Genomic DNA, 13,188 nt, shown 5'->3' with positions numbered 1-13,188 from the left:
TCAGCAAAGACAAAAAGAGCGGATACTTCGGATGGATATTTTGATAAATAATCCCTGTTTGAACATTTTTTGGGGGATGCAATACGTTGGGCACATTGACAACGTTCAATGGTCTCAATTGAATTCAAATATGTATTGTATGAAGACCATAGGCCCAAATACACGAGGGGTATACTACATGTACAGTGTGGTATTATTTGCCAAATATATTGATCACATGTTTCATGTAAGTTAAAGAATGCCTTTGCGCAGTGCATCCATGTGGGAAATCGAACCCAGGTCATCGGAATGACGAGCCGAAGGTATGACGTTTCGACTACCAAGCCGTATGTATGTAGTGAAATTAGACACTGCTACTAAAATCCAGAACACAAGCCAGTGTTTGACAGTGTTTGGTCAACGCTGTGCATGTACAGATCGGCCTCTCCACGATAAATCAGATAAGACGGGTTAGATTTCATTGTCATTTCAGACATTGTGTTCATCCAATCCACAATCTGTCACCCCATGTACATCTGGATCCACACAGGCTGAGAGAAAAAAGGGACATGATATTTTATCTTCTATATTTATTTTCAATACAGCGACGTTATTCTCCACTGTTCGTCTACTTGCCAACAGGGGTGTTGTCATGGCCAACGAGGAGCTACAAAGATAAATAACATAACTGATGAACGCATTATATGCTTTTTTTCTTCGTTGTTTAACGCCGCACTCAGCAATATTCCAGCTATATGGGCCAGACAGTCCAGTGATTGACATTATGAGCATCGATCCACCCAATTTGGATACGATGACATGCATCAACCAAGTCAGTGAGTCTGACCACCCGATCCCGTTAGTCGCCTCTTACGACAAGTATAGTCGCCTTTTAAGGCAATAATGGGTTGCTGAAGACATCGTCTACATCATATCTTCACGGGTCACATTATATGCATTAGTACATGTTGAGGATTCATGTTTATATGACACCGTCAATCCTAGAGATAAACCTCAACTCATTTTTTACATGTGGAACACGCATCCAGCAACTGTTCTTTTACGCCGCAACCGGCTCTATTCAAGTTGTGTCAAAGGAGCTTGTAATTCGATTCTGAGCCAAACGAGTGGTAAATCGCATGTTCAACGCCCCATGCACTCGAAGCATGATGACCCACAATGACCGAACCTGGTCACCCGATTCTCTTAGACTCCCGAAAACGAAACGGGAATGTAATAAGCCATCTTACTAGTGTACGCACTGGTCAATTCTATTAGTCAAGTGGCCGAGGAATAATTATTTATTGTAACGTGTCATGAGGAACATGAGGAACACGTAATTAATAAGAACCTGTCATGTCAGTTTAATATCCTTACCGTGGCGTAATTTGCCTTAAACTCGGCCAATGTTATCTTGCCATCACCTGAAATTGAATCAGAAAGCTATAATCCCAGAATTGATCATTCTCGATTATCCAGTGTATAATATTTCCATTCTATTATGATAAATAGCCTGGACTGGTTCGGTAACAAAGATTTGGCGGTAATTGTTCTCACCCACACACCTCTCTGCGTAGCAAATCCAGTTACATATCCACACACCCGTCTTTTAAGATCAGGGCTGGCTGATCTCAAGACACGAAAGTCATACCCTTTTTAAGTCTGTTTCGGGATCTTTGATATGAAAGATTGTTTCATTAAAATAGCCTCTTGTGCAATATTACCAAATCTGGTTATATCCCCAGTGAAGCAAAAAAACTGTTACTTCAACCAACTCAGTGATTCCTGATAAAAAGTGCATTTATAATGCACTTAATTCCATTTACCATGTGAACACTCGTGGCACCATATTATTATTACCCGGTCAATGGATCAGTGTGCACTCGATTGTTGATTCTCAGCTCCCTGGGGAGTATACTACCCAAGCTTCTCGTTAGGCGCTAGAAGGTTAGTCACATTACCATCTCATCTCATTACAGAGGCATATTACCCCTAAGTGGACACCACATGTGCTACATGTGCTTCAGTGCGTGGCAGGACCGAAGCCCTAATAAAGGATCAGGAGTCAAGTTCCCGAACTTAGGGCACCCATCTTTAATACTCTCCACGACTGGCATTGCTTAACTTCACCTGTATTAGACCTGTGCGTTGTGCATAGGACCACGTGCCACCACTGGTCAATGGGATTACATCGCTTCATATACAGGAATATATCCGGAACAACTGTTCAGGGTTCTGATTATGATGTTTTTTATGGTTTTGTAGCTAGATAGCAAGACCTTTACTCACTGTCTGTGTCAAACCTATCCACAATTAGTTTGACATCCTTCAGAGTCAATGCCCCGTCCTTATCAACGTCATACAGGGTAAACTGCCTCTCAGCCTCGGCGTGGTCGGTCACAAGTTTCAAGAAGTCCTGCTTGCTTATAGACCCCTTACCTTAAACATGAGTGAGTGATCATGTAAATACGTAAAGATCATTCTGAATACCAGTTTCCAGTTTTCTGTTTCCTTGTTGTTTAACGCCATACTCAGCAATAGTCCATCTATCTATGTGATGGCGCTCTTTAAATGATCAAGTCATGACCAGACAATCCAGTGATTGATATTGTATACAACGATCCACGCCGTCGGGGTACGTTGCTATGCAATCATCCATGTCACCGAGTCTGACCATCCGATCCATTTGGTTGCCTCTTATGGTCAGCACACAGTGGAAAGGTTTCATAACAGATAGAGGGCCAGTTGTGTACTTTGTAACAAAAGCATGAAACATGGCACAGTTGTAGGTGATGACATGCCAAATATTTTCAGATATGGGCCACCCCAAAAAATCCAATATGGCTGCCAAATCCAATTTAGCCGCAGAAAGAAATTCTAGTATATCTCGTTTGAATATGACCCACAACCTAATTTATTTATTTTTAAATTTAAAAACCTGAAAACTTTGGAATGTTTTTGCCGAACCCTATGACATGTTGATCACATTTAATTCTCACTAGCCAAACCAAACCATTAACCATGTACAAGCATATTTAAAATAATACAAAATTTGTTCTTATAAATATTCTGTTATTTACCATATCAGTATACAATATTAGTATAGTTAACTGGCTTCAATGATGCATTAAAGAGATGCAGAAATGCACATTTTTCATTTTTAGATTACCTAAATTAAAACAAACGGAAACACGGACACACGCTCACCTACACACACACACACACATGCACATCTGGACACACAGAGACACACACCGAGACACACAGACACACGCGCACAAAGACACACAGACACACGCGCACCTAGACGCACAGACACATGCAGATTTGGACACAGAGACACACACCAAGACACACAGACACACGTGCACCAAGACACCCAGACACACGCTCACCAGACACACAGACACATCTAGACACACATACACACGCACACCTAGACACACACACATATGTATACCTAGACACACAGCCACACGCATACCTAGACACACAATCACATGCACACCTAGACACACAGACACATGCACAACGAGACACATGCACACATATACACACATACATACACACGTAGACACACACACACCCAGACACACAGACTATTCAAAATGTGGGCAATGTATGCATACATTAGTGACATACTCAATCGAATGTAGTTAAGGTTGAAGTACGTACCACTTTTGTCCAACTGACTGTAGTAGGCATTAAAGTCCGCCAGTGTAACAAAGCTCTTATGGCCAGTATTAAGTTGGTTAAACACGGTTGTGGCCACGTCAGTTGCAGTCTGGCTATGGGCAACCCTGCAAGATAAGGATTTAAAACGATTTCAACCGATTCCTTATTAGTCCCTGAGTAATATAAAAGAATAGTGCAGTCGCCTGAGGGGGCGGAATTCGCTGTGCAGACTTGCGTCCTCTAGACACGCCAGAAACCTATGATTGTGTTTCGAATCCCGCTTCGTCCTGATGAAGTTTCTCCGTTTGTAAGCACCATACCGCGAGTTTCACCAAAGTGGCAAACGTCTGAGGCCTGCATCACTTCGGGCTTCCCTCCCACATCAAACTGACCCGCCATGATATAATTCTAATACAGTTCAAAGTGGCGTTACTCCCAACGTACTCACTCACTCACTCACTCCTCCAGATTACCCCAAGTACTGGATCTTATCATGTGATGCCACGAATCACAGGAGGCAGTTGAATGTGTCATCAGCTAAAGGTTTTCTGGTTTTGTATTGAGTTTTCAACAACGGTATGTCACCTTGTTAACAAACAAATGTGTGCTACACGATGCAATTGTTGAATAGTTATGTTATATGGAAATACATAGTAAACAGTGGCTATATGTAGCATGAACTCACATTGAGGAGTGAGTGAATATGGTTTTGCGCCGCTTTTAGCAATATTCCAGCAATATCACGGTGGGGGACATCGGAAATGGGCTTCACACATTGTACCCATGTCGGGAATCGAAGCCGGGTCTTCGGCCTGACGAATGAACACTTAGAGGATAAGCACCCTGTATCTTATAAGTAGACCTGAGTTACAAGGAGATTCGACTGAGTTACATTGAATTTGGAACCCAATACGCAGCGTGAGGTTTCAAATGTTACATTTATTGCTGTCAAATCTACAGGTTACGTTGTTTCTATATTGAACAGCATGTTTGCCTCCATTCTACCATGAAACGAGGAAGTGTTTATCTGTTTTTTTCACAAAGCGCTGGAAAAGTTGTCAGTTACGAGAACGCTTCACAAGTGAATCAGAATAGTTCAATATAACATTTTATAGACGTAAGGGTCAAAACGACCATCCTTATTACATCATGTTCATTTATTTATGCCCGCAGTATACACAGACACGATTACTTACAGACAAACGTCATAGAGTTGAAATGTTGCCGACTGGGCGTTAATTAAATAACAAACAGACAAACAACCAAAACAAACACGTCATTACTGGGTATTGTGTAACAAACATACTAACCGTCTTGCATTTAATGTTCAATCCTTTGAACAATTCAGCAGTCATAGATGAAATAACAGAACATTTGAAGGTGACGGACAGATGTCCTTAAAACATGCCGAAAATGGTAAAATAAAATGGCTATAAACCAAGTATGAAAACTATTTAAGAACAGACTTTCACCTTGCCTGAGTTCATTGGAGTATGAACCTTCACAAAATGATGGCCCAGCTGTGTGAACGTCGGATCTTGGCCTTCACTCAAGGTTCATACTCCAATGAACACACACAAAGTGAAAGTCAACTCTTATCGTTTTTATATCACTATCTTTTACTTTAAAGGATGTAGAGCTATCACACCTTTTTCATTAAGTGCATGTGACTTCATATTTACACAGACGACCATAGAACAACCAGCTGCATGGTGGACTATGCTCACGTTCGTCTTCAGTGACATCTTTTGTAGTTTGTGTACCACAAATACATTCAAATAACAACACCATCAGATGAGAAGGGTCTGTGAAGGGTCAGAAAGTTAGTCACAATGACAACTTGTCTTTATACATTTACATCAGACCCGTGAAGATTCCGGGGTAGAATATGTCTTCAGCAACCCATGATTGCCGTAAAGGGTGACTATTCTTGTCGTAAAAGGCGACTAACGGGATCGGGTGGTCAGGCTCGCTGACTTAGTTGATGCATGTCATCGATCCCAATTGCGTGGATCGATGCTCATGATATTAATCACTGGATTGTCTGGTCCAGACTCGATTATTTACAGACCGCCGTCATATAGCTGGAATATTGCTGAGTGCGGCGTTAAACAACAAACCAACCAACCAACATTTACATCATAAACGTGACGGTAGAGATTTCCTAAGTTGTTACTGAACGTGTGGCGGTTACAAATATCATCATTAATAAATTGAAAGGTGATTGTAAAGATGTGTCACATAGATACTAAGGTAAATTCATAGACTGCTGAATTTGCTGTCGACTGTCACTGTACGTTAGTCTAGACACGGATCGTATCGATACTACGAGCCAGCAGTTCACTTTCTGGGTTATCTCAACGTATGCTAAAACGCTAAGGTCACGATTTAGGGGTCTAAAAGATCAGAAACAACGCTTCTGTATTTAATCGTGGAATTCCCAGGGTTTCCCCTTGAATGTGGACGTGGTGCGTCAGTGTTGTCATCATTTCAAGAATATAGTCTCGTGAAAAACGTATGAACGTCAAAATGTGTCGTTCATACACTTATGAATGTCAGTTTCGCGACCATGTGACTGACTTCTCGTCAAATGAAAAGGTTGTATATCGTGTACAGTTTAACATTAAAAAATTTTTGTCCATTGAATATGATTGAGTAATTTGGAAACCGTCTACTAGTTGCATACAGACTATACATGTTCAGCAAAAACTGTATAAGTAACATTAGAAGGTATTTGTATTTGCATCATACAAGTATCATTAATACAAATATGAAACCTTAACTTTGTCACATACCCAAAAAGAACAGCAATTGCACAGAACGACAGTAGACCCATTGTTATCTGGAATCAGAACCAAAATATATATAAAAATATACTGTGAAACCCAGTTAATCCGGACGGTATATGTTTCCCAGTTAAATCGTCCGGATTAACGAATGTTCTGATTAACGCATCATGAGTACTGTGTTAATAGTCGTTCTTAACAATAATCGCCCGGAAACAGGGATCCGGAATAACGGGGTTTGGTCTGTGGAGTGGATCACCACTCCTTTATTTTCATAGTGACTAATGAACATCACTACATTTAACATTGTGGTGATTTTAACCAAGGTCCAAAGCTCTATTCACATGAAGACTTTAATATGCATTTATGAATCAATTTAAAGGTAAGTACAATAATTTTACCACGTTAACCACATGGAGACTTGATGCACCACTCCTATGAATCAATGTACTTGTGGGTACATTCGTCACGTGGGCGCACTTGCATGTGTGGGTATAGATAAGTCAATTTAATATGCAAATAGTGTCATGTGAACAAGACGAATGTTTGCTTATGTGAACAAACAGATGTCATCGTATCAAAAAGTAGCACATTACACATTATCATAGACATCACGTAACAACACTATTTTTACTCCATGTGCAGGAATACTGACTTGAGTGAAAGGAATACTGACTTGAGTGAAAAGAATACTGACTTGAGTGAAAGGAATACTGACTTGAGTGAAGTCAGCATGACAATGGGGCTCAGATACCAGCGATTTGACTCACAGCATTTGACGCAAGAATCAGAACAAGCAGTTGTTGAAGAGCATGTCACCGACAATCGATTTCGGTTTCTGTTTTTAAACTCGTGTAGGTCACACTATAAAGGGAAATGGATGTATTTTATATGGTTATACCTAATAAGCGGGATTAACATTTTTCCTAAATGTATATGTGAGTTCTCATCCCGTAGCCAGCTAGATGCCAGACACTACGGGGCCTCATAACGTAATGTACTGCAATGACATAGCGACTTACCTGTTTCGTATGTGGGCTAAAATAGAAAGATATAGAACGCGTTAGTCTCTTTTATACGGGATCAATCAGCGCAGATAAGACTACAAATAGGTCATGGCTTAATATTATTCCAGGATTCGTTAAGCACATTTCCTTTAACACGGCAATCCCTCGGGGACCGTCAGTCACCGCAATGAATACAACATTCAGTTGCAATACAACAAAAACATATTGAACGTTCGTTCAAAACCCAAACACAGTTAATCTATACCGTATATTTCCCAGTCTCCTCGTTTGGGTTATTTATGCGATAAAACATTTCCAGTATCATAACAAATATCTACAAAAACAAGGTCCTTTGTACGATTTCGACTTAATCATAAGCACGTGTTTAGGAATCGCTATCAAATAGTGATCATACCAGGTGTTCACGAAAAGGTGAGTGCATCTTGCCCACCGGTGGCACCCGTCATATACACATGCAAAGGCAAGTCAATTCTTCACCCTAACCCATTTTCGGACCAAAGAATCACTGTGACAGTGTAGACAGTGTACGTAAAATATATCATGATGCTTGCCCCCTCAAGGTGGGACCCCTGACTCCACTGGCCCCGAGAAAATGTTTGGGTCGTCTCGTTAATGTGTTGCGTTTATTTCACGACTTGAGACGGATTCTAACATCCCACCAATGGAACAAACCCTGTCTGGCGCTCGGCATTAAGGGACTAAAACAAGGACTGTTTGTCTCGGTGTCAGTATACTGTGTCTGAGTAGGGTATTCATGTTAAACTACGGCATGGTATCTCATTGGGCTAGCACTATAAATCGGCATCAGTCCGGACTAGGACAAGCAGACACACACACACACACACACACACACACACACACACACACACACACACACACACACACACACACACACACACACAGACACACACACACAGACACACACACACAGACACACACACACACACACACACACACACACACACACAGACACACACACACACACACGTGCATTTACGTTGCTATATGAGTGCAATAGTCTTGAACGCGACGTTAAACCCAATTTCACCTCACCTATCTGATTTAACTTTCGTTGTGTCACTTACGTCGCTATTAGATAATCATATATTAACATCGCAGGTGGGACGTGGCCGAGTTCACTGAGGAACATTGGCCAGTGACATCGTCTCCTGGCAAACACAGACGTGTTTAATCTGTGCGAGAGTCTATTTTGAGATCGTGGGCGTTAAGCAGATTTCGCCGAGTAATGCAGAATGGGTTGGAGATCAGCAGCTAGATGTGACTGTGTGACATCCTCGATATGTTTATGGGTCAGTCCGCAATGTGTCAGTCTGTCTTATGTGAGACTGGATAATTGTGACCTCCAACATTTGGAACTCATGTATTTTTTTAAAAATGAAGGTGATATTTGTTACCAGACACTGCAAAAAAAATCCATATATACAAGCTTGTATATGCTTTGGAAAGATTATATATCCAAAGCCTAAACAAGTTTGGATTGATGAGATATCCAAAAATATACAAGTTTGTATATATGATGTATCCAAAATTGTTTTACTTTGTATATATTGGTAAAGGGAGATAATTGCTTCGTATTTGTATATAATTATTATGTATGTGCAAAATGAAGTGTTGTTTCTTTGTAAATGTTGGTAAAGGGGGATAATTGCAATGTATTGTTATATAATTGTTCTGTATGTTCAAAATGCCGATCAATATTATAAGCAAGTTACAAATAAAACTGATATAGTGGCGAGTAACATTACTGGAATGTTTAATTAGTACTTCACACTGTTAGTGGGAGTACATACTCTCCTTGCAATGACATTGACGGGTAAGCGATTGAGGCGTCTGGTACTTTTCCTGGCGCGGTGCTTGGTATGTGAGTAGACATTATGGTCAAATCCACGGAGCAGATTAGCAGAAGAAGAAGAAGAAGAAGAAGAATATTTTAGTATAGTGTCACCCGCTGTACATATAAAATGACAAGACAAGAATGTAAAAATTCAGCGGCCGGCCAAAATGGCCTTAGAGACACTGAAAGACTCATAGAAACAATATCTTATATGTATACACACCACATTTAATAGTAATTATGAAAATAACATTCATAATATTATCCCCCATACAAACATCCTTTATACACACAACTACATCCATTCCCACATCCAGGCCTTCACTCACAGCAGCTTACGCAAACCACGCAAACACACCCTTTCTCATTCAGAAACATCCAACCCTCATTGACATCCGTTCAATCACATCCGAACCCTCGCCCGAACCCTCACCCACACCATCAAACATTACCCTCACGCACACCCTATTTCTTAAACACTTCCTCACCTGTATCCATTCCCGCATCCACACCAACTCCCTCATCCGCACCATCAACCACGTCCTCACTCGCATCTACATCCCTCCCCGCCTCCACAAAAAAGAATCACCAACCACGCTCAAAGACACCAACAAAGCAACAATCCACCACCGCATACACACACTCCCAACCAAACAACACACACACTCTCACACAATCAAACCCGACAACATGAAACAAGCACACAGCACAACCCCACGGGCCAGCCACCCATCACAACCCACAGCACCCCTACACATCAACCCTACAACACAGCAAAACATGATAAATGATAAGAATTATCACACGCACAAAACTACCCAGTTTATTGTTTTATATCATATTTTCTTCTCCGAAACATTGAGAAGATTATTGCAGCAAGTGGTTTAACCAGATCGTCGCACTGCATTAAGAATACGGTTTGGTCTGCAGGAGACACGGTAATAAACGAGGGGTTAATAAGGGATACTTTCTGCCAAAGATTAAGTCTTAGATCTCTATAACAGCAGTCGGAGGTGATTGTACTGGTGGTGACTTCTATGTTATAATCACTTGAAATCGATTTGGGCTGAGCTTGGATTGCTTTGTTCGGGAATGTTTCTTCAGTGTCCGAAAACCCATAACACGGGGATATTATGTTGTATTAAATGTCTTATGTTTATAGGAGGAAAGTTTGTTCAAGGTAAGTATTTCTCAATATTCTTCAGCATGGGTAAAGGGTCAGACAGTGCTCGCTTGTGTCTTGGGGGCTGGGGTGGGGATGAAGTTTATGGCGGTATTGCTCCCAGACCCGACAAAACGTGAGCGCGGAAGCTATGCCCGATGTTTTAAAAGTACTGATTTAACTTCGAAATTGTACTGCGTCCGCCCTCTTTGTTTATTTGAATTATTGATTTTTGCCACTGACTTATTACATTTCTAGGTGTGAATGTTGTCCAAACTGCACGAATTGCAATTAAATGTTTCAATAATTTCGGGGCAGGTAGGGGGGGGGGGGGGGGGGGGGGGTGTGGCGTACCCCTACAGTTTTCTTCTTTTGGGGGGAAAACCTGCTCACATCCCTGATATTTTGTATGTGAATAGACATCATGGGGAACTTTCGCTTATCATTAACTATATTAAAAGCAAGTTGAGCTCAGCCTAAGATCGTTTGCAAAGTCAACAAACTACGACTATAACTGCATTGTACAACAGACGCAAGAAAATATAAAATGTTACAAATACAAATTATTAACAAGGGGAAGATGAATACTAACACCTGTACTTTTTGGAACAAGAAATGGACGTATTAAGATTTATGGATCTTCTTTCACTTATGTAAATGCAAATTGTTGTTTTGTGTTTCCTCATCTACAGTTCCACAAGGAACAAAGCTTGCTTAAATTTAAAACAAATATTCAATCAGTGAGATACTCTGGTTATAGCACAAAGAAGAAGCCAGTACCAATGAAATTGAGCAGCATGCTATCAAAAATATTAAAACTGACCCGAAAGCAATTATATATTACAATAATAATAATCAGGCCTTCAATATAATGACGGTTTCAGTGGGCACATCGTAGTATTTGAAGATAATCAATAATAACTTCATACTTATACTCATACAAAATGAACTCTTATATTTGCACAGTAATTGAGTTCATGCTTTCATATGAAATATATTGTGTATGATTAAAATAGATGAGAAAACAACAGTATCGCTCATTTCGTATATAGAATACTAAATGATCCCCCGTGTCGTACCATTTATAGGAAACGAGTGAACAGTTTGGTATCAACTGTTTGGTTTTGCGAGGTTTATAAAACATGGTATACGTATTTTTTAACACATAGGCTCGTTTCGTATTTTATTAATCGCCTCTTTTATGCAAACTCAATTATCGAAAACGAACGGATAATTCTATGCTTGTTTTTTCTGCCTGAGGGAAGATACATTTATTTAATGTTCACTAAATTAGAAATTAAATTATTTATTTATCGTCCCACCAGAATTCACAAGTTGCATATATCAGCAGTTTAGGAAGTTATACACAGCATCTTGAAAATGAACCAAAAGAAGAAGAAGAGTAATTTATTTATGTGGCACTATTTAAGCACCCAACCATTTTGGCTTACGAGACACGGTAAAATATGTAGAGGATTATTTTTATAAACAGCACAGGTGATAGCATATATTGACATAACAAATTTACAAACCAGTATCTACCACAAAATGAACAAAATGCATATGCACACACCGTCACATATACATGTGTATGTACACCCATAGACGTACCACGAACACACACTTAAGAAAATATACACATTCAAAGTCACTAACCCACCCACATATATTACATTACGTTACAACCGCCGTCATATATCTGCATATGGTATAAATGGAAAATGTCAGGTATCGGAGGACCAATGTTGAAAGCAATTCAATCTCTATACGAAGGGGTCAATTGTGCTGTTCTGGTAAACGACTCTTTAACTCCATGGTTGAAAGTACCAAATGGTGTTAAGCAAGGATGCCTTCTCTCACCATCCCTTTTTGTCATTTATATTGATGACCTTGCTCGCAGTATTAAGAACTTGAACTGTGGTGTTGATGTCAAGGATGCGAATATAAGTATTCTTCTCTATGCAGACGACATAGTGTTACTTGCACCGACAGAAGAATATCTACAAATGATGCTCGACAAAGTTCATGAATGGTGTTTTAAGTGGAGATTGGAGCTCAATGGTGAGAAGTCTCAAATCGTTCACTTCAGACCAGGCAAGCGAGAATGCTCCAAAGTAACGTTTAAATGTGGTGATATTACATTGAAGTACACGCAGTCCTACAAATACCTCGGCCTCTGGTTCCATGAACATTTGGACTTCAAGACAGCGGTCAACCAGTTGGCAAAATCGGAGGGAGAGCTCTGAGTGCACTTTTCACCATGTTTTATGATGCATGTAGAATGGCCGATGAGGTATTTACTGCCCTCTATAATTCTTTGATCCAGCCTATTCTGACGTATGGGGCAGGTATTTGGGGACTCTATGAACACAAATGCCTTATCCGGAAGAGATCCTGGGAACACCGAGTGCAGAAGCTGAGTAAAGCCTTGGGGCTTGAGCAATACTTAACCTCAGTTAATTTTAAATCCACTGTACAACCTATTCGCAAGCAGCTGAACATTCAGGATGAACAGAAGGAAGTGGTTTACTGACCTATGGGACGATAAAGGAAATTTAACAAACGGAAATAAACTTAGGACTTATCGCATGTTTAAGAAAGACCTCTACCCAGAAGCTTATGTAACCAATACAATGTCTAGACACCACCGCAAGTCCTTCATACGGCTGAGAGCCTGCAGTCTGCCTGTCTGCAGATATTCTA

The 13,188-nt window shown here is 40.3% G+C and overlaps 1 protein-coding gene across 1 annotated transcript; it reads right to left on the bottom strand.

Annotated features, from left to right (window-relative positions):
* Positions 1-554: 554 nt before the first annotated feature.
* LOC139458880 (uncharacterized) lies at positions 555-7,485 on the bottom strand. Its single transcript, XM_071240316.1, has 6 exons — positions 7,463-7,485; positions 6,450-6,496; positions 3,655-3,779; positions 2,269-2,418; positions 1,357-1,403; positions 555-646 (listed from the first exon to the last, which is right to left on the bottom strand). The coding sequence occupies exons 2-6, from the start codon at positions 6,488-6,490 to the stop codon at positions 608-610; spliced, it is 402 nt and encodes a 133-aa protein (XP_071096417.1). The 5' UTR covers positions 6,491-6,496; positions 7,463-7,485; the 3' UTR covers positions 555-607.
* Between the last annotated feature and the right edge of the window lie 5,703 nt (positions 7,486-13,188).

The sequence above is a fragment of the Haliotis cracherodii genome, unplaced genomic scaffold, assembly GCF_022045235.1.
Source record: "Haliotis cracherodii isolate W230 unplaced genomic scaffold, xgHalCrac1.p SCAF_13, whole genome shotgun sequence".
NCBI classification, from domain to species: domain Eukaryota; kingdom Metazoa; phylum Mollusca; class Gastropoda; order Lepetellida; family Haliotidae; genus Haliotis; species Haliotis cracherodii.
Note: the sequence above shows the minus strand (reverse complement) of the source record. Positions and strands in the feature narration are given on the sequence as shown.

What these genes read in the sequence shown, in the direction of transcription:
- LOC139458880 (XM_071240316.1), bottom strand. Translation starts at nt 6,490, where the DNA reads ATGGGTCTACTGTCGTTCTGTGCAATTGCTGTTCTTTTTGG. An exon ending in GCAATTGCTGTTCTTTTTGG is followed by an intron (nt 3,780 to 6,449) that starts GTATGTGACAAA and finishes CTTATCTTGCAG; the next exon opens with GGTTGCCCATAGCCAGACTG. An exon ending in GGATAGGTTTGACACAGACA is followed by an intron (nt 1,404 to 2,268) that starts GTGAGTAAAGGT and finishes ATTCAATTTCAG; the next exon opens with GTGATGGCAAGATAACATTG.